Here is a 23,782-nt window from a genome sequence, read left to right as displayed (position 1 = left end):
TTTTTTTTAAATTTTAATAATCCACTACCAAGGTCTACTTACTCGGTAATAGGTACACTAACCCTTCATAGTAATAATCTAAACTAAAACTAAAAATACTAAAGTTTTTTTATGTATTTAAGAAAAACGAGAAAAATAAAATAACACTATACATTAATTGACATACGTGTACATTTATATGCGAAGTTGTAAGTGTTTAAAAAAAAAGACGTGCAACGAGAAGGAAAAAAAAACTAAATGAGACAAGAGTGCTTACGCAGATGTCTGTTTTTCAACAACTTTTCATTCCGCACCCTGCTGCGACCCTAAAAAACATGAGATATTCCCGAAAACTAAAAAAAAAGTAAAGTAGCTGAACATTTTGTCTTTATACTGTATAAGCTGGTTTAAATTGTTTTTGGGAAATGTAAAGCTGTTGGTGAACCAAATAAAAAAAAAAAGTCGCAAGAAAAAGCTAGTTGCAAGTGAATAAGCTACACGACTCGTCGCGACGTCCAGTAAAAATGGCCGCTCCCGGAAATGAAATTCCCGACGGATATTTATCGCGCTGTCAATGAGGGCTGTTCGCGTACAAATCGCCTAATTTTCGCTCACTTAATCGAAACGTCACAAATGCGAAGTAATTTAATTTCGCCATGAGTTTCGCGAGATTTTCATAATGGTGTTGCCTTATGCTGGCGAATTTGATATATTAATTCCAGATAACATTGACCTATTTAATAGTCATAATCATATATACACATTACAGAGCCCCGGCCCACTACAGAGCACGGGTCTCCTCCCACAATGAGAAGTGGTTAAGGCCGTAGTCCACCACGCTGGCCCAGTGCGGAATAGTGGACAACCTGTTCTTTAGCAGAACTTTGGCACCAAAGTTTGCTAGAATATATACATGTGACCTTACAAACTGGAATTAAATATTCTTAAAATATAGTCAACATTAAAGATAACAGACAACAGCCGACCAACCCGTACTTGAGTTGCGTGACGGGTCCGTAAGACGGGGTCTCATTTGAGAAAATAGGTGCCGTTAATAGGCTTATAAAGACGTATGTATCCTATGGAAAAGGAGGTAGGTCTTTATTCCGAAAGGGCGCAATAAAGGTTATGATGAAGATGATATGAACCATTAACAAAAACCCCAAGTAATAATCTCACAGTAGTTGGCTGCTAGAAATGGTTTTCAGAATGAAAAAAGTTAAACCAACCTTATGGCCATACTCTTCGACTTCAGGTGGTGCCATCTCTGGTTCATCTCATCCAGTCGCCGTTGCAGCATGACAGCGTCCTCCTGGGAGGAGAGGGAACCCAGGAGCCTTCGTCCGGTCCCCGTGAGAGAAGCGTACACATCTCTGTGCGTCTCGATCTCCGACTGTAGGTCCTAGAACAAGGAAATTCAACGGTTACACACGGAATTTAGAACATGCAGCATCCTCATTTAGTCTTTATTGTATGCAGTGCTTTTTGTAACAATAATATTTGCCTAAACAACACTTCGCAGCGCATGCAAGGAACGCGGCTGTAACGTGTCGCCTCATGTCCAGTGTTGGTTATAAGACACCACGCAATTATGTATCAATGATGCCATCTCTGAAAAAATTAAATGGTATACCGATATTGATAACTCATTATTTCACACCCGTACAACGGTGGCGGCGAGTACAACGCCCGTCGTAAGTCAAGATAACACGTCTTAAAGGATTTAAAAGCAACATTGGGGAAGAAATCTTCCCCGCTAATATCGGCCCAGTTAGGGAGACAGCCTCATTGTCCGTACCCCTACAGACTATTAAGTGTCGAGATGAATCTACAACAAACATTCTTTCTAACACTTTCTCAGCAAAACTTATCGCAAATATCATCCTGGCTAAGGACGTAAATTCGCGATGTCGAGGGTGCGTTTGAAACTCTCGTAGCTTCAATTATCAGACCTATTTGAATAAGAGGTCATACACAGGCGACTGTCCATAGCGCAAAACATCATATAGAGGTCGACATATTCTGTCTACATTGAGTGGTCAAAACCGTAAACGTACAAATTCCCACATCCTCTGAACGAATCCCTAATTCATATACGTGACGTAACATCAGCATGGGACGCCGTTTCCTTTAACGAATTCAATTTAACGTCTTGTGACGAGCCGACCTATGAATATTAATACCGTGATCATCGTGCTCCGGTAATTTGTGGACTCGCTAACGAGGGTTGAGACATCATTATTTAGGAGGGACAGAATATGGTTTGTTTACTTAACCATAAACGAAACCTTTCGATGCGAAGACATTTTCGAACGCGTTGTCTTGATTTACGAGAAAGATTTTGAGAACACAGTGTAAAAGCTTGCTTTGCTTTGCTTTATTAATGCAATGAAAATTAGGCTTAATTTTGTTATAATGCACAACAATAACTCAAAATTACTAGGTCGAAAATACGTTGTCAAGTTAAGATATCTAGAGGATGCGTAGATGTCGGAGTGAAGCGTGCTAAGGGAGTTTTCAACAATCAATGGTTGTTACTTTAGCTACCCGTTAAGTGCTTTAACGGAGTGTTGTGTAAATGAGTGTGCCACCACGCACCACCAAGACATTTATTTATTTTATTACACAAACTACAGTGACTATTCTTAGCATCCAGAAACTCACATGAGTTGGGCACTTTACATTCCTCGAATATCTAATTTCGCCACTCTTCTCTAACGGTTGCCTATCTTGCGCATTCATGTAGAGGAGCCTCGATTGTAGCCTTCACTTGGTCCGTCCATCTCATTGGTGATCTTCCGCGTGCTCCTTTAGGGAAGGCAACCGTTAGAGAAGAGTGGCGAAGTATTGTCAAGCGAGCCACAACACCCAGATGACGACCACGACCAGTCTGTCAAGACTAAAACGACTAAGAAGAAGAAGAATATCTAATTAGTTAAATATTCAAATATTTACGGAGAAAACAAGTTACCCTTTAACTTGTCAAAATGATTAACTTTCCTGACGGGCCGTTAAAGTTAAATACTGTTGTATAGGTTCGTTAAATATATACCATACGATTAGTGACCGTTCATTGGTCAAGATGGACATAATTTTTTGATAACATTGTTTTGGAAAATTAGGTTAAGGACGACGAATTATCGAGATAGTTAAAGAACATAGACCCACCTCACTTTTCCAAAGCGGACTTTAACGATTATCGTCGTATTTGAGGCACGGGAATGGAAAAGGCTTATTTCCTAACTCTCTCTTGATTCATAAACCACTCTTGATTCGTAAACTAATCAGTAAAATTAAGAGGTTTAAACAACAGAATAACTACCAATGCCACGCGATAGAACTGAGTTTTTCTTTACTCTAAGACTTCCCTTACATCCATAAAATCGATGTGATTTAAGCAGGAGTTATTGTTTAGCTAGTTTTTTAAGTGCGCCATTTTTCAGTGAGCCCTGGATCCCGGTACAAATCGGTGCCTTTTCAATGCTGACGGTGTAACGTATTTCTGGATCTCGGCTATAACTTCAAATCGATATATAACTCGTATAAAATGTCTACTATAAATCAAGGGCTCAGTGATTCGAAGTACTTGATTTAAGTTTGTGAAATTAAAATAGTAGTTACTTAACAAGATTGTAGCCTCTCAGAAAAAATTTTTTTTCTATTTTCAATTAGGTAAATAATACAATTCGGCTAATTTGACTTCTTCTTTAATTTATCTTTCCTTTATGCCTGCCAAGAAGATGCCTATATAAATAAGTGTGTAAATAAGTAAGGTCTAAGTAAAATAAAATGGATATATTTATATATATATATCGAACTTAAAACTTTCCACATTAACAAAGACATATTTTATATATTATGTATGTACCAGAAACTGTGACAAACATATAATGGTGTTTTGATCACATTTACGAGGAATATTAACAAAGGAAAGCTCTTAATCTCTTTATGAGATATTATCCTCTCACGCTAGGATATGAGTATGATGATTTTATAAAGTGTTTTTTTAGATTTAATAAAAGGTACAATATAATGAATAAAGCTCAGTAAACACATCAACAGAATAGCAAAATTCTACATGGTAATTAAATGATTCGAAACTAAATTCAAAGGATATTATATAGCTCTAAACCCAAAAACAAAACTCGAAACAAACAACCATATAAATTCCCGTAGGCCAAGAAGTATCCTGAAAATCTGAGTTAAAGTAAAACGAAGAGTTGTGCACGCCTCAGGGATGGGGATTAAAGCATTGTAAGCGCTCGAAACTTTTTAATTAAACGTTATTAATTTGAGCCAACGTGTGGATTAGGCCTTTTCTTGGGATTTGCTTCGAATTGTTTCATACAACTTCGTTATAAGGACGAGGCTTTTAAATTGCACATGTTACATGTAAAATCTTTCCGTTGGCAGATACCTTCAGTCCAGCTGTAAACTGGTCCAGGCTATTGATGAGTATGATGTATTCTGCAGGCGTATGGAGGTTGCGTATGGTAGTAGCGGAGATAAACCTGTGGTCCTCGCACGCACTTTTAACTTCTGACTTCACGCTTTTCTAAGTTATGTACGTTTTTAGCAATTAAAATATCACTTGCTTCAACGGTGAAGGAAGATATCGTGAGGAAACCTGCATGCCTGAGAATTCTCTATATTGTTCTCCAGGGTATGTGGAGACCACTGGAGCTAGCACGTGGTGGACTACGGGTTTAAGCCCTTCTCATTATTGGTGGAGACCCGTGCCCGGTAGTAGGCCGGTAGTGGTTGGATACGGTGATTATGGAGGTTAAGTCCATTGAATTCTGGTGGAGTCGGAGGTCTATCAAGTGTGCGTTTACTGATGCAGTCGCCATTCCAGTAACTTAGGACCCAATGTCCATCGGTTCTTCGTGCTATGTGTCCTACCCATTCTCACTTTAAGTTAGCATTACGCTATGTCAGTAACTCTGGTCCTTCTACGGATCTCTTCATTTCTTCAAATACTCCGAATATCCATCCTAATTTCTCTATTGCCCGCTGAGCGACTCAAAACCTTCTTTCGAAACCCATAACAAAGGCTAAAGGTCTCCGCATCGAAGTATTTTGGACGAGAGGCCTTCACGCGTCCACTGTTATGCATTCCTCAATATTACACAGGGAAAAGTGGCAAGCAGTAATAAATTTCCAAAAACCATGACACTATAACAAACATGTAAAACCGTATCCAGAATTCGGTGCTTGGTGAAAACGGGTGCTTATTCCACTGTAAACAGCGACCGGATTCGATACCAACGTGCCATACATTCCGCAGGTTTCAAAAGAACGTATAAAACTTGTACAAAAGCCTCTCGCAATCAACGCTTTTCCGCTGCGGAGGGCCGATCACGTTTTTTCATACAATTGTATTTTTTAATTAATACCACGTTATTGTATTAATTTTCGCGTTTCTGGCACGCGTGATCTGAATACGGATATGGCTTTTTTGGGCGAACAGCGAAATTCGGTGTGAAAGGTACGTGATTATTGAATTTAATAGCGATGGAATATTTGAGTGGAATTAAATAAAGTAGTACATTTCATATATTCGTGCGATAGTTAATGTTACCTTGATCACTATTTGTAAAGCCCACTGTTTTTGAAATGCATTCAGACCCATATAAGCGATACAAACCAAAAATAATTTAAACTAATATAACGTAATGATTATATTCAGTAATGTGGGCTTTGAGGGTTTAAGACACGCCGTCGTTTGATAAAACAATGACTAATTCAGTCAAGTATTTATTATATTATCATTCACCTATGATAAACAGATATTAACAGCTTTTTTTTATTCACTACAAGTTAGCCCTTAACTGCAATCTCACCTGGTTAGTGATGATGCAGTCTCAGCTAGTAACGGGCTTACCTGTTAAGGGTATGTCAATCATTTTAAATCTATACCTCTAATCGACATTGTACCAGAACGCTAAATCGCTTAGTGGCACGCCTTTATTGGTGGGAAGTAACTAGCCAAGGCCGAAGCCTTCCACCAGACCAGACGAGAAGAAATTCGGAAATAATAAATTCCCAAGTCTCCCCTGCCGGGAATAGAACCAGGGACGTCCAACTTAAAACCACAGCGCTCACCGCTGCGCCAGGGAAGTCGATAAAAGCTTTTTTTTCAAAGTATTTTGTACCTATACTGCCTGTTGCCCGCGACTTCGTCTGCGTTTGATTTTGTTTTTTGATGTGGCATTAAATTTAGTTTTAGATCTAAAAAAAAATTAAGTATTCAGTATCGCTAAGCCTTAAATGAGGGGTTTGCTGCTGTCTGCTGAGGTGTTCTATCCTCTATCTCCAACCACAGTTGGAGCAAAATTAAACACTTATTATAACCTCTATAGTACAAAAATAATTATTTTAATCGGTTATAATTTGTCGGAGTTATAGTGTAAAATCCTCCAACACTTTCATCCCCTCTCCCAAAGGAACCGAGCTTAATGTCGGTATAAAAAGTATCCTATAATACTTCTAACACTTCCAAGAATATGTGTACAAAGTTTTATGAGGATCGGTTAAGTAGTTCTTGTGTGAAAGCGTAACAAACAAACTTAAATTGACATTTATAATATTAGTAAATTTAATTAATAAAAAACGAAAGGATTTTGAACCCGTTAATACCTATTTTTCCCAAGTGCTTCCCTGATATAAAAACTTCAATAGGTTTGAAGCCCTTGTAGTAGCGGCCTAACAGATCGTTTAACTCGACTAACTCGTAGTGGAATACAAAATAACTCATAACATTGCACCTAATAAGTCAACAATAGGATGCCAATTAAAGTGACAATTGTGAAGCTTTTAAACAATAGACATAAAATTTCAGACGAAAATCGCAATCGGTTTTCCGGTTGTGTAAAAGCGTTGATTGTGGGCTTTTAAACGTTCGCCTCGCTACCTGCGGAATGCACGGTACACTGGGATTGAATTTGCACATTGTTTACACTACAGTAAACGCGTTCAGAGTTTTCTGATAAAATGATGACAATTTGTAAAGGATATTATATGTAGACAAAACATCTATAAATCTATCATGTTAACCCTTTACCGGCCCACAGGGCACTGGGTCTCCACCCACAATGAGAAGGGTTTTGGCCGCAGTCCACCACTCTGGCCCAGTTCAGATTGGTGGACTTCTGGGCACCCTACAATATATGGGATTATTTTTTCATTAATTCAAATTAAACTTAGCATGATCTGCGTTCGTACTACGAGGTGACTAGTTTAGTCAGATAGTCGGACAAATAAAAACAAATACTCCCGACGACTATACCTCAAATCTTTTTTTTTATTAACGATAGACCAGCGCTTGACGACCCATGCCCATTAGAAAGGTAGCCAAGAAAAAGCATATTCACTCTTTTTAAGTCACAGAGCTTGAATTTTACATCGTCCGATAGTCTGACGACTATACTTTAAAAATTTAAGCCACACAGCTTGCAATTTACAATGCTGTGAGAGCAATTGAAACACCAGTCTGTTTCTTTATAGTTTCCCAGCTTTGGATTACGAGAAGTCGCATAAATACCCGAATGCGGGCCCCAGAGTCTGTTTAAAACAGTTGCGCCAGTTAAATGAGTTGCAAACGAAGAAGAGCGTTTAAAAGATTAAGTTCTCGAAGCGCCCGGATTGACGCAGAGCAAGATAAATGAGCCGGTGAACTGAGATGTGAGTGAAATTAAAACGAATGAGCATTGTTAAATTGCAAAGCATTAATCAACTTAGAGAAGCGGTGATAGCCTAGTGGTTAGGCCTCGGCTTTACTTTCAAGGGGGCGAATTCGAATCCCAGTTATAACCACCTTTAACTTTTCTAAGTTATGTGCGTTTAAAGCAATATCACTTGCTTCAACGGGGTGAGGAAACCTGCCTCAGAGTTCTCCATAAAATTTTCAAAAGCGTGTTTAGTCCACCAATCCGCATTGGGTCAGCGTAGTGGACTACGGCTTTAACCTTAACGTCTACAAATTATTGTACAAAAAATCTCAATGACCACTAAATAAAAAATATATAAATAAATAAAAAATAATAAATTATTATTTTTCACACGTTTTAGTACTTTTATATAATTTTTCCTTTATGCACACTAAAGACAACTCACATTACATTTGATTTTAGATTTAAGTTTTTCATGTTTATTAGTTTCATAATTTTTGATTTTATTTATTACAATAACATAGAATATAATATATAAACAAACGAAAGATATTTTTTACGTTAACACAAGCTTATTTAACCCCTGAAGGACATCATGAAATACAAAATCATGAAAGAGGTAAATATCTTTCATGATTTTGTATTTCATGATGTCCTTCAGGGGTTAAATAAGCTTGTGTTAACGTACAAAATATCTTTCGTTTGTTTATATATTATATTCTATGTTATTGTCCTTTTTATGATCTTTTTATTGTTATTGTTTAGTCGCGAGGATTCAGTGACGACGAAGATAATGGGGCTAGCTGAAAACCAGTGCTGCGCTTTTTAGTATGCAGCTATACTGAGCCAGCTCCTTTGTCACACTTTTTTTTATTCTTTAACAAATTTATGTCACAAATGTGTGACAATAAAGACGATTTCTTTCCTTATTTCTAACCCCTTCTCATTTTGGGAGAAGACCCGTGCCCTGTAGTGGCCCGGTAATCGGTCGATATGATGAATCCAAGCTGTTGTAGTTTGACTTAATTTCAATTTCAATTTATTTTTTCACATTTCACATTATATTACTCATACATTGTTCATAACAATATCACAATTATCTAAAGCAATTGTAAAGAAAACCCTGTCAGGGCGCAGCAATTGGGGTAGTAGAGATGCAAACCATTTCATAATAAAAATTACAATGTTTTATTATTAAAAAAATCGTTTACAGTGTAATAAGTTTTATTATTTAAATATTTTTTAAGGTTATATATGCCTTACAAACTTTTCATCGTATAAATACTCAACAGAATTATTTTACTTGTTCTTTTATCGTACCTTTATTAAATCATATATTTCTGAATTGCATAAATGCCGGCCATACGTGGATATGGTCGGACGTGAGCACAAGGGTTCGTATGTCAAAACACCGGACGTGGAACAAGGCGTGTCCAGTGAATACCAAACGGCTAGCACCTGGGTTCCTGAAATTGTTTCTAATTGCACTGAAATTGGAAACAAAATGTATACCTGCAGTCTGTCTATCTGTACCAGTAATGTTCTACATTGTACTTGTCAAACCGACTTAAAAATGGGTTCACTGGTCAAATGTGTTATAGTCACTGTTTTACCATCACCATTTAAAAAGCAGGACGTCCGAAACGGGTCTTTATCTTGGTCAATTTTTTTTTTTTAACCTTTTTATAAATATATGCCAACATGACGGCCAAGTGGCGCAGTGGGCAGCGACCCTGCTTTCTGAGTCCAAGGCCGCGGGTTCGATTCCCACAGCTGGAAAATGTTTGTGTGATGAGCATGAGTGTTCTTCAGTGTCTGGATTTTATAAGTATTTATGTATATTATTCCAAAAAATATTCATCAGTCATTTTAGTACTCATAACACAAGCTACGCTTACTTTGGAGCTAGATGGCGATGTGTGTGTGTCGTAGTATAATATCTATAATATAATAATATCTATATAAAAAATTTATAATGATAAACTTATTTTCCTTTATCTATCACCGCTTCAATTTTATTTAATTTGCCAACTAGATTACTGTAAACTCTCTTTTATCAATTGATTGCAAATTGCAATAGGTAGGTACACCAATAAATAAGTATTTCCCACAAACGGATGGAAAAGTAGAGATTGGAAAGTATATAAATTCTCAGCAACGGACCAAAGATAGTTGCTATCGACCAAGTGAATGAGCAAGTTGGCGTACCGACTCTACTGCGGTTTGAGTAGGGTCACCAGTTCTCGATTCCCAAAATGTTCTCAAAAATGTTTGTGTGATGAACATGAATGTTTTCAACGTCTGGGTATTTTTCTGTATATTATACCCCTATAACCTTCCTCAAGAATTTTGCTATCAAATGCAACAAAGATTTTTCAGATCCGACTGATAGTTGCAGAGATTAGCGCGTTCCGGAGATTCGTTAATTAGGAAAGGTTATGGGCAAATATATTATTTTTGTATTTAACGCAGGCAATGCCGTGGCGAAGCATATCTAGTATTTAAGCATTTACAGTTTCAACTATAAATCTTCAAAAAAACTCTATTAAGCACGCTTTAACGCTAAGTGAAATGTGAAAGAAAGGGATGGAGTACCTTCTTACTTATCATGTTTGAAGTTTACTCAAAGTTACGTCTGCCTGGATACCCTACCCCTAGGTCGTTATCTCAGGTGCCCGGGCCGGTTATATCCAGTTAAATCCTGTTACAACCGGTTACCAGACTGGGGATTACTGCCTTGATCCGGTTTTCAGTCGTTTCCGACTTGATTTATTCACTTTCCGCATTTTTTGCCTGTGCGGTGGGTCAAGTATGTAGGTATGTTATTTTAGGTTGCCTACCTACTGTTGTTTTCTTTTCCTCAATTTTGTTTAAGTTATGTGGCAATGCTATTTTAGGGGTTCCGTAGCGAAATAGTAAAAAGGAACTATTTAGTTTTCCTTTGAAAAGTCAATCACAATTTGTTACCTGACCGTTTTAAACCCAGTCAAATTAAAGCCGACCATAATAGGCATCATAAGAAGACTCAGAGTCACACAGCGGGCGATGGAGAGAGCTATGCTATCTCTATGTGATCAAATCAGAAATGAGGAGATCCGTAGAAGAACCAGAGATACTGATATAGCCCAACCAGTCTCGCCCGGTGTTTATCTGGGCTCCCAACGTGATTTTTTTTTTGATAATGTTACAATACAACTTATAACTAAACTAATTACTCCAAGAATTCTGGCTGTATGTCTGCGCTGAACAGTCACGCTGATTCTTTGCGCAAAAAAAGAGCCAGCCTTTCATTGCTTCATATGATAAAGATGATTCTGGTAAACCCACTTTCGTAACATTGAAACCCCAAACGTAATCCAAGTTAAAATTGACTAGTATGTACAGCAAAACCTTTCAACGTAAATACATTGTACATATTACTTACGAGTTAAATTTCCAGCATGAAGTAAAAAGGCACTGGAGCAAAAATTTAATATCCAAGATGGATAGTGAAATATTTAAGGCTAGGATTTTCATAATGCGTATAGTTATTGCGGTTTGCGGTTTAGCGGAATACTGAGCAACTTCAAGGTAACGTTTTACAAAGTAATAATAATAAATAATAAAATCATTTATTCACACGATTATTAAATTGTGACAGAAATCATAGCTTAGTACTATGTATGGTTGATACAGTAATATGAGTAATTTTAATGTAAGGAAATGTAAATAGTGTGTTATATATTGTAAAATGTTTTGCTTTTTGTTGACATACCAAAATAACACCTCATCGTCAGCATAATCATTATTTTTTTAAAATTTTTATTTGTGAGATTCCACTACACGTTAGCCCTTGACTGCAATCTCACCTACTAGTAAGTAATGATGCAGCCTAATAGCGGGCTAACCTGTTAGGGAGTCTTATCGGTTTCTACGCGACATCGCGTCAGAACACTAGGTCTCTATATTAACTCCTTCTTCGAAAAGCGGCCACACGGGAAATTTACCTAGCTGAGCCCCGATGGTTCGACGAGAAATGAGATCTACTTTATCATGTCGACCAAACGGCAAATATTCAATGATGTATCTTTTATCAACAAGGTGAAAACCGGAAGCGATCACCGTATGGTTAGAGGCACATTGAATATAACTGTAAAGCTGGGAAGGGTCAGACTGAAAAAGTCTATGCTACCGCCTACTTGTGCTCATATTCAAAACCCCGAGAGCTTTCAAAACCGGTTTGATTGCCTGGACTGCGATTCTGTGGAGGTTCTAAACAACAGGCTCGTCAACAAGAAATACCACAGAGCAGATTGAGTACAAGATGATGGCGTCCATAAAGTGTTGCAATACCAGGCGCATTTGTTTAACCGTGATGCGAATCGTTAATGAACCGGATTACGCCAGTCCCAGCCGGACATCGGCCGGACAAAATGGCGGATTGTCGTCCAAACGTGAGCTGTCACATTTGTCATTTTTCGTGCAATTTAACGTGGGTCCGAAATGTACGTGTTTAGATTTTTAATGTCCATAAAAAAACAATAAAACGTTTCTGTTAATATTCACGACTGGTTTTTTGAAGAGATTTTTCAGCGCTCGCTTGCATTCAGCATTTCAGACTTCAGTGTACCGTAAACAAGCTCTGACTTCTGCTTTGCGTATACTCCATTTTTGCTTACATGTCTTATTATGTAAACAATATTTCAAATGCTTTTTAGTGTAAAGATCGTTTTAAAAATAGTAAAAGCATACATTGGTAGAGATTTTTTTATTTTATTTGTTTTCATATATTTTAACATATAATATGTTTTTCTTCAAACATAGTTTACACTAAAAACTGAAAATCGGTTAGATAATAAGACAAGTAGATAAAATGATATTGATAAACGTTGTGTAGTGTTTTGTCTCGTTCTGAAATTTGAAAGTTTCTATCAGTTGAAGTTTTTTCTTTTGTTCCACTACAAGTTAGCCCTTTACTGCAGCCACACCTGGTGGTAAGTGAAGATGCAGTATAAATAAATAATAATAATAATAAATATACTACGGCAATACACACATCGCCACCTAGCCCCAAAGTAAGCGTAGCTTGTGTTATGGGTACTAAGATGACTGATGAATATTTTTATGAATTATATATACATAAATACTTAGAAAATACATATAAACACCCAGACACTGAAAAACACTTATGCTCATCACACAAACAATTTCCAGTTGTGGGAATCGAACCCACGGCCTTGGACTCAGAAAGCCGGGTCGCTGCCCACTGCGCCAGTCGGCCGTCTGGCGCAGTGGGCAGTGGGCAAATGGTAGCGGGCTAACCTGTTAGGGAGTATGGTAGTCATTACCCTAATCGGTTTCTACGCGATAACGCGCCAGAACACTAAGTCGCTGAGCGGCACGTCTTTGTCGGTAGGGTGGTAACTAGCCACGGCCAAATCCTCCCACCAAACCAGACCAGAGAAAACTCAGAAATTATGAATTCCCAAACTGTTGTTGCCGGGAATCGTACTCGGGACCTCCTACTTAAATTCATAGCACTCTCCGCTGCGCCAGGGTAAAGTAAGCGTAGCTTGTGTTATGGGTACTAAGATGACTGATGAATATTTTTATGAATAATATACATAAATACTTAGAATATACATATAAACACCCATACACTGAAAAATATTCATGCTTACCAATAAGCGGGTTAGTGTGTGTGTGTACTGTGCAGGACTTTAAAAAACGAAACAAAACGCGAACGCAGTCGCTAGTAACTGCATGTAACAGTATAAAGAGCAAGTAACGTTTGGTGCAGCCATATTTGAGTTTTGGAACTGTTATTAGTTCTCTGCTGTACAAATACAGACTGCGCAGATTTACGGAACATACATATTTTGACGACCTCGCTGGCGCAGCGGAGAGCGCTGTGAAGTTTAAGTAGGAGGTTCCGGGTTCAATGACGGCAGGGGAAATTTGGGAATTTATAATTTCTGAGTTTTCTCTGGTCTGCCCTGAGTAGAAGGCTTTGGCCGTGGCAAGTTACCACCCTACCGACAAAGACGTGCCGCTAAGCGATTTAGTGTTCCAGTGTGATATCGCGTAACCAATTAGGGGTATGACTAACATACTCCCTAACAGGTTAGCCCGCTACAATCTTAGACTGCATCATCACCAGGTGAGATTGCAGTCAAGGGCTAAATTGTAGAGGAATAAAAAAAAACATTTGGCAGAGTTAACGCGTGAATTATTACATCGTGACTCGAGCTAACGTTTTTTTGTAAAAGTTTTTATAAAGGTGGATGGAGGATACATTTTATGGTCAGGGTCTTTGTAGGTGTTATAGCCGCTGGAGCGGGAAAGTCACAGAGTAGAGACCGTCGCATTTTCAAGCAAGCGTAGTTTTGGATGCCCCTAGGCGACCCAAACTACGCTGTGGCGCTTTTTTGTTAAAGGCCGATATTACGCAACAGACATAATGTCAATACAGTCAAGTTCACTATAATAGAGATTTGATCTTCATATTTCGTCCCACTACTGAGCATATTTCGTCTCTTATCACTCTGCTTCAATGTGCTTTGTTTGGCATTTGATTTGGGAGGTGGACACCGCCAATTACTTAACTCCGGACTGGTAGAATATTTAACAGAACAACCAACAATATACAACTCTTGGTCGAATCCACGACCAAGTGATCCGCATTTGAACATGCTAACCAATAAACCGAAGATAAACAATAGATCGAAGAGTTCCAACCAAACAAATACCAATACAACTGACAAATATAAACTCCTTGTAACCTGCACCCGGGTAGCCTAAGCCACGGACTGCGGTACCGGCATTAACTTACCCGTACCTGCCGGCTTTACGTACACCTGTGTCGAAACACGATTTCGGAATTATTCATATATATTATACACTGTTATAGCAAATCAACAATAATGCTTACCTAAAACACTTAAACTATTTGTAAAAGTCTCGTATCACCGTGATTATAGTTTTTTCCGTTTTCATTGTTTTTTTTTATAAATGTGTTTTAAAAAAAAAAAACTATATATTTTTTTTAAGGTAATTTAATGCCACTAGGTTATAACAAAGTACCTATCCAGAGTTTGTTTTAATTTATTGTGATAATAATTATTTTTAATAATGAACTAAAATAGTTTTTCTAAAAAAAAAAATTGTCATGGACACAAAACAATAAAACACATATCTTTCTCGTTAGATAATTTTCTCGTGTTGATTGTTATTTAGTAAGAATAAAGCCTATCACTAATATCGTAATAAAAAACGTTAAAGTCCACCTATCTCTTCCTTAAATAATTTTCTCCTATTAGAGAGGGCCTCTGCACAGCCATAAGGCGTTAACACTTTTAATATGGTATATATAGTTAGTAGAGGTCGTTTCGCACAAGCAAATACAACTGACAAGTCCTTTAAACTGAACCCAGTAGGCGAAGTCTCGGACTTCACTACTAACATCGATTTACCTACGGCATTTCGCGCACCTGTGACTGGATACAGATTAATTAAAAAGCACAGAGACTGTTATGTGTATTTCAACTCCATTTAAATGAATAACATGCGAAAGAAATTGTAAAAAAAGCGTATTTGTCCTTTTAAAAGCGGTGATAGCTAAGTGGGTAAGGCTTTGGCTTTCACCGGCACGCATCTTTAACTTTTCGGAGTTATGTGCATTTTTTTTTTTGAGCAATGAAAATATCACTTGCCTTAACTATTAAGGAAAAAAATGTTAGAAAACCAACAAGCTGACGACGTGAGTTGTAACGTTCTCAAAAGCGTGTGAAGTCTTCCAATCCACACTTGGCTGGTTGGCTACGGCGTAAGCCCTTCTTATTCTGGAAGGAGACCCGTGCCATGTAGCGGGCCCTCAATGGGTTGTTAATTAATTATACTTTTAAAAATACGAATAATAAAATTGCTAAAGCTTGTTTCTGCCTGATTGCAACTTTTCACGATTCAACTATTTTAATGGAATTTATGTGTAAGAGATTCGAGTTGCTGTTTATGATGGAAGACAATATATGGAAGATAATATATTATCTTCACCCCACAGTCAATTGCAGGGTAAAGTAACATGCAGTGGTTAATATATTAAGCCTCAAAACCGTCATTTTATCAAAGTTCTTTAGAGCTACGAGTGGTTTCGAACAAACAAATGGCAATACAGCTGACAAGTCCGTGTAAACTGCACCCGGGTAGGCCAAGACTTAGACTTTGGTACCGGCATCAATTTACCCGTACCTTCCGGCTTTACGCACACCTGTGATCGGTTACAGGTTAATTATCTACAGAATAAATGTATTTCTCTCAACATATTTATTTGTAGCATAAATCAGCAAATTGTATTTGTAGAAATACTAATATTAAGATTGCTATAGCGTCTGTCCGTCTGATTGAATCCTATCGTCCGGCTTATCGATTATGATTGTTTTTGGGTGTATAGCACAAAGTTTGACTTTTTTTTTTATCTAGTTCGCAAAACTGACAATCAACTACTTACTCTAATATAAACTTTAGCACTATTCGGCATATGTATACAATTGTGCCTTCTCGATACGTACATAGCGATAGGTTGCTGTACATAGCTAAAAATAAATTCAAAGTAATAAAACGAAAAAATGAATTCAAAATTATTAAACGAAAAAAAAAAATATAAAATATTAAAAATAAATTAAAATACTGAAAAATTTACCATTTATCTTTTGACTTAGAATGCTATTGGAGAAATAATGTCTCATTCCCGGGTAAAAATGCAGGAAAAAGTTGTTTTCTAGTTAGCCATAAAGCCCTAAGACCATATCAACAATAAAGTTCTGTTCACTACCGTAGAGTTTAGAGGAGTTCCGAACAAACAAATAGCAATACAATTGACAAGTCTATAGTACTTGTAAATTGCATCCGGGTAGTCTAAGCCTCGGACTTTGGTACCGGCATCAATTTACCCGTACCTGTTGGCTGTATACGTACACCTGTGTCCGAACATAGGTTGATTAAAATATTTGGAACACATTATTGTATTTAAAATCACATAGCTTGAAGTAACCGAATAAACAAAAATTTTGAGTAAGTCTTAATTTATCAGCTGTTGGTTGGTTAATAAGTAAATAAAAAAAGTTATTTCGTGTCTTAAAATTAATTAGTCTGGATTGATAATGCTCTGTACAATATCCGGTAATATAAAAGTGGGCAGGTAGGTAAATGTGGTGAATAATAAATCTCTCTTAAAGAACCCCACAGCCTGGAAGATGGATCGCACGCCCGCTTGCCAATAATAATGAGCCATCGCTGAGATTGCGTCGGGGATTTATGAAAACAATATATTATAATGGACCATTAATTATGTTACGGGTCCACGGATGAATGTAGTTTATGATAAGATTGAGTGTGCGAGCCTTTAACGAGGTTCGAGTAATATGATCACCTAACTGAATAGGTTTAATGTATGGAAACTGAGATGCTTCTATCGCAGCAGTGCTCTGTGGTCTTTTGGACCAAGCGGTGCTGTATTCGATCTGAGCTTGGCTTTTTTATTTATCAATTGAAAAACAGCTGTAAGTACAAAAGGGGTTTAAAAACTATTAATCGGTTTTCACAGATAAAATTCTATATAAACAAGGGTACCTGGCAGAACCTAGCAAAAATGCAGCAAAATACCAAAAAGTTGAGTTTACCTTACATGCACTAGTTTACCATAAAATAAGTAAATGTCTGGGTAAGTAGGTACAAACAGAATTACAAAGACTATGACTGACTTCTCAGTTATGTTGTTTTTAATTTGATTTTTTGGCTCTGAACTCCGATATTTATAGACCGTTTTAATTTTTTTTGTGGGTGGCTATGGTGGTCATGGTATAAGTAGGAGGTCCCAGGTTTGATAATAGGCATTTCAATTTGGGATTTTTTTATTTCTGAAATTTCTCTGGCCTGCTCTAGCAAAGACGTACCGCCAAGCGATTCAGAGTTCCGGAATGATGCCACGTAAATTTGGATCCCTAGCTGTTCTGCACGCTAGTAGGTTAGCCCGCAGCAATCTTAGACTGCATAATCACTTACCAGGTAAAATTGCAGTCAAGGTTTAATTGTAGTGTAATAAAATATAACGGAAGTTTTTTATGGAATTAATAAATATAATACGACAGAAGGTACGGTACACAAATCTCCATCTAGCCCCAAAGTAAACGTAGCTTGTGTTATGGGTACTAAAATGAGTAATGAATATTTTTATGCATAATATACATACATAAATAGTTATAAAATACAGATAAACACCCAGACACTGATAAATATTCATGTTCATCACACACACATTTTTCCAGTTTTTGTAGTCGAACCCACAACTTTGGACTCTGAAAGCAGGGTTGCTGCCCACTGCGCCAATCGGCCGTCCGTCGGTATCTACCTAATAATATAACAATTGCCAGTGACTTTGTATTTCATTATATTAAAACGAAAACATTTTACCAATACCTTAATCCGTACTCCACACATATCCAATCTATATATCCTATCGCTCACTCGCACAACACCCGGAGGCAGGTCCATATTGATGTTGTTTGCTCAAGCTCTCAGCTTTATAGAACCCCGGAGCATCACGGGGGAGCTGAGTAGCTGACCATTGTTAGTATGGCCGCATACGCTCCGGTTTGATATACCTACTGGAAATATCCCAGCTCATTCCTACTACCTCAGTTTAAATTTTTATAGATACCGACAAAATTTTATGCCTACTACCAAAAATATGCCGTGTGATAAATGACTAAGACACCGGGAGGCATGTTTATAAAATTATTAAAATACCCACCAACTCAATGTCATGAACATTGTTTATTAATCAAATATAATTTTAACTGTTTCTTGAAAACTATCTATTAACTAATTAATAATTATTAAGGTATTAGTAAAATCCTGATCAATTTAATAAAATATCTAGCAAATTAGAAATTATAGTTATCAAAAGGTTGGATATTTACCCTCTTTATAAAATTAATGTAACACGTGTGCTCACGGCAGATCTGAATACAGTAGTTACGACACAAGGGTGACGTACGAGATGTTAAATCCTCTATTTCCGAGAGGAATTAAGTCGAGCAGTGGATTGTTATAGGCTATTGATGCCTAGTGATCTGATTTAAAAAAAAACCCTTAATAACTGCGGTAGAAGTCTTAAGCAAAAGCTAGGTAATAAATCAATCCGAAATATAGAAGTAAGCTGTCCGTGTTCAGCGCAAAATTTAAAACAAAATTGTCAGAGAAAAGTCTTCGCCTACACAATTTTATGTGAGAAATAATCCTTTTAATTTAACTGCGTTGTAATCAACAAAAAAGTTACAGAATTTAACACAATATATCGGGAGTGTAATTAACGGCCCTCACAGGTTTGCGGCCACACATAAGAGGATTAGCTCACCCGGACCGTTTTCAGTTTTAACACTGTTTGCGCTACGCAAACTAATTTATCAAAGCTTATTATCATTAGTTCACTACCTATTTGAATTTTCTTACAATATAGGCTCTCTGTATAACTAATATTTATTTCAAAGCGGTGATAAGTCAAAGTCAAATATTTCTTTATTCAAATAGGCACATAGATTGCACTTTTGATGCGTACATTCATGCAAAATGTGACATAGGAGTGAGTTGATGGCGATAAATAAATTCGTCAACTTAAAACTAAAGCCACGAGGGTTCCAGGATAAGATAAGGAGGGATAGCCCAGTGGGTAAGGTTTAGGCTTCCCTATTGGGAGGACCGAAGTCGAATCCCGGCACGCACCAATATCGTTTCGGAGTTAGGCAGCAATTAAATATCAAATAATAAATAAATATTCTACGACAATACACACATCACCATCTAATACCATAGTAAGCGTAGCTTCTGTTATGGGTAGGTACTGAAACGACTGATGAATATTTTTATGAATAATGTACATAAATACTTACAAACTTTTATTGACTTTTGTGAATTTTTAAACTCTTGAACTTGTTTTAAATATTCACCAACTCTGACTTTTAAATTAACAGGTAACTAAGGTTGTAAGATTTCGAATTATACTTCGAAAAAATGAACTTAATTTCGAACTGTTCAAACTGCACTTCGAACTATTTGAACTAAAAATAATATTTTTATAAAAGGACTCACCGTTTCGAAACATCGCATCTCCGCCAACAGCAGAAAGTTGATATGTATGAACCGAGCATCCTCGTAGGACCTGGCCTTGACTCTGTAGCCAGGCCTCTTATAAAAATACTTGTAACCCGTATATTCCGAACTGTCTATATTCACTTTTAAGGCACCTCTATACTTATAGTCCCCGCCACAGCCGAGGCAGAGTCCTTTCGTGATGAACTTCTCAAATTGTCCTAAATTTTCGAACTTTTTTAACTTTTCGAAATTTTCAGTCCAGAGCGAGGCCGCCCCCGAGGACCGAGGGCGGCCAGGCCATGTTCCCGAGCTGCTTTGAGGCCTGAAGCCTTGTAGAGTCCTTTGCAGCTTCCACGCTTCGGTGTTCCTATCAGCTGGTAGGTCCGGCCTCCATCTCCATTTTGAGATCACCGATTCTGATTCTTGACTATTGGTTAGTCCAGTGTTCTCATATTTGTTGTCATTGGTGTTCGTCACGAATTTGCGGTGTCATTTAACACTGGATTTTTGATAATGAGATGTGTCAATGGAATTTCGTTGCTCGCGTTACGCAGAATAGAATAATCTCGTACCAGAACGTTTATCGAATAAAGTGTGTAATGAAATACCTTGGCAGCCACAACCAATCTATGCTTCTGCACCCAATATTATAACGAGGAGATATTTTTTGAGTCTTCCCTAGTTTTTTTTACCAATGGGAAATTCATTCATCACGAAGTTACATAGGCTATAATTTATTTAAAAAAAAAATCACATTAAGAAAATTGCATTAATGTAAACCAAAATCGTGCCTATAAAATTTAAGCAAAATTATTGATGATACATACAAATTATGTACTACATGATTAAATTACTTTTTATTACCTACGATTTGATGGGGTAGGTTGCGCGATATGACAACGTCTGTTAAGTTGGCTAGTTTTGTATTTTGAAGCCTATACATACGGGACATAAGCTATGCGTGGTTTGATATATGAAATGTTAACTTAATATCTTATATCTATATATATATATATATATATATATTTCTTGTGTGCGTGTGTATGTCACTGAACTCCTCCTAAACGGCTGGACCAATTTAAATGAATTTTTGGTATGCGTTTGGGTGGCACCCTGGATGGTTTAGATTCACAAATCAGCCCGACAGATGGCGCTAGGGTCTACTGGGTAGTACTTCTTTATATATATAAAATACTAAATATACTACAACAATACACACATCGCCATCTAGCCCCAAAGTAAGCGTAGCTTGTGTTATGAGTACTGAGATGACTAATGAATATTTTTATGAATAATATAAATAACTATAAACATATAAACACCGAAAAACAGACACTGAAAAACATTCATATTCATCACACAAAGATTTTCCATTTGTGGGAATCGAACCCACCGCGTTTGACTCAGAAAGCAGGGTCGCTGCCCACTTCGCCAATCGGCCGTCAATATGTATATTTAATACTATAAACAGTCGACTAAAAAGAAATGGTAATAAATTAGTGACATCTGCGGTCTGCAAAAGGTGCAGAAGTCATTTGTGGGATTGAGTATACGCTTTTATACTATGATTCCTAAAGTAATTTTGGACCTATCAATGCATAAGTTTAAAGAATGTGTTAAAACACTTTTGTTACAGCGAGGTTACTATACAATTGATGAATTTCTTAATGACAAGGTTGCTTGGAAGCATCCGGCTCCGCTTTCATCTCTCATAAGATAGAAAAATGAATTTTAAAATGTAAATTGTTGATATTAGAAAAGAGCAGCTTCTCAGTAGAATCTGCCTTCCGCACCGGTGGTAGAGTGACTACACACAGACAGACTTGACGTTTCAAAAGTGCTGATATTAGGCCTACTTGAAATAAATTAAAAATATATATATATATATATATATATTCGCAGTATTCTTTAATGCCGAAATCATTATTAGGATCATTACTCCGAACAAAATACCCGCAATAAGAAATTAATCCCGAGTAAAACGGATTACAGTATCAAATTCATTTCTTACTGGATAAGCTCCGCGAGTCACAATTTCTCTTTATGTATGGATGCGCTAAATGGTTTTTGTTTGAGCGGTTTCATAAATCGTTCAAAGCCCCACTCTCCCCTAACTTTATGTTATGTTTCCCAAGTAAAAAGAACTGGAATATTTTTTTTCCATTACAAATGTCAGCTTCCCCGGAAAAAAATTATAACTATGTGAACGACGAATCAACGAATCTTTAAAACAGGCTCTGTGACTAACCTAATATAACCTAACTAATGAATGAGTGAATGAATGGATAAATATACCTTTATTGCACACCACAAAAAGTACATAAAAAAAGAAAAGTGTAACAAAACAACGTATAGAATTTGGCGGCCTTATCGCTTCATAGCGATTTCTTCCAGGCAGCCAATGGCGAAGAAAACAAATACAGAAAATAATAATAATAATAGCAATAATATGATTTACAGCACGAGAACAATGAGCTTAAACCTTTTCAGAGCACTTTATTTATGGCTTCGGAATTTTTTGTGACTCACTTACTCACTCACTCAATTCGGGCACTCAGTATTTTTGATCGCTGGCTTTGCAAATTTTTTCAAGCAAAATTTAGTACTGCTTGGTTAAGTATCATAGTATCTCATTAACGGTCGTCACATGATTTTTCATTAGCTCGACTTATAACATCCCATTTCTGAATGTCTTATCCATTGACGATTGCACGATGTTTCTAGCATCGCTGATGCTGTCAGCCTTAATTTCGGCGATTTCCGTCTAATTGCTGATTTTCTAATTAATCACAGGGGAGTATTTGATTAATAGGCCTCTGATGGCATTAGGGGAGAAAAGGGAGGGGGGGCGAACGATGATTTAGTGATTTCCCCTAAAGGTTAGGTTTAAATTAGCTTAGGTAGGCACCTAATTAATGGGCATCCGCGCACCTACCAATTTGTGAATCGGGGATTTAATTCCATACAGTTAAAAGAGTTTAAAGAATCTAATGTCAAAGGTGACATTTCATTGTAAGAACTTAGGTTTCCTTCTAACTTTTTATCACGAATATTTATAAATCTCCTTACGGACGATCTCGGTCACAAAAATCAATGTACAACTAAAAAATAAATTGCTAAGAAGTGTACGATGAGTGGGCCATCCGTTATCTATTTTTAGAGTTTTTATAGCTATTGCTATTTATTTGGCTTCGCCCGTGGATAGTTACCACCCTACCGATAAATACGTGCTTGTATTGCTGACGTATTACGTGTACGAAGTCGCGTAGAAACCGATTAGGGACATGGTAAATATAACTACCATACTACCTATCAGGTTTGCCCGCTACCATCTCAAACTGCATCATAAGTTATCACCATGTGAAATGGCAGTCAAGGGTTAACTTGTATTGTAATAAAGATAATTAATACTAACTTCATGACACACCACATAACTACTAGAAAAGAAACTATAGAAAAGAAATAGAATAGAATAGAAATAGAAAAGAATAGAATAGAACATTATTACTATTATTATTAAATTCTTTATTGCACACAAAAAAAAACAAAATTCAAAGAGAAACACATTTACAAATAAAAAATAATAAAAAACTAGTTCAGGTGTGCAAAGGCGGTCTTATCGCTAAAGCGAATAGAAATACAATAGAAATGGATTGTGGAACACCCTCCCGTCTACTGTGGTTTCCTGCCACGTATAATTTGAGTACCTTCAAGGCTAAAGGGAATAGGCTTTTTCTAGGCAAGCGTGCTCCAACCTAGACCTCATCATTGCTTTCTAACGGGCATGATTGTCGTCAAGCGCTGGCCTGTCGTTAACAAAAAAAAAATAGAATAGAAATAGAATAGAAAAACACAACACAATAGGAAAAACACAAGGAAAGAAGTAATAGCACTTAGTGCTAGGGTGCAAAGGATATAGTATGAATTCCTTAATGAAACTTCGTTCCTTAAAACTATAATAGTTTCAGCTAGCTCTGGTCTATTAGCGGAAAACTTAATTAGTCTTC

General features: G+C 37.0%; 1 protein-coding gene across 4 annotated transcripts in view; it reads right to left on the bottom strand.

Moving 5' to 3' along the window:
* The window catches only part of LOC120633905 (dystrophin, isoforms A/C/F/G/H-like), a 752,632-nt gene that overhangs the window by 133,974 nt on the left and 594,876 nt on the right, over positions 1-23,782 (bottom strand). For all 4 annotated transcript variants that reach the window (XM_039904299.1, XM_039904301.1, XM_039904300.1 and 1 more), the window contains one exon: positions 1,209-1,381. In XM_039904299.1, coding sequence (XP_039760233.1) covers positions 1,209-1,381 — 173 coding nt within the window. The remainder of the gene's footprint in view (positions 1-1,208; positions 1,382-23,782) is intronic.

Source organism: Pararge aegeria, chromosome 22, assembly GCF_905163445.1.
Source record: "Pararge aegeria chromosome 22, ilParAegt1.1, whole genome shotgun sequence".
Lineage (NCBI taxonomy): Eukaryota > Metazoa > Arthropoda > Insecta > Lepidoptera > Nymphalidae > Pararge > Pararge aegeria.
Note: the sequence above shows the minus strand (reverse complement) of the source record. Positions and strands in the feature narration are given on the sequence as shown.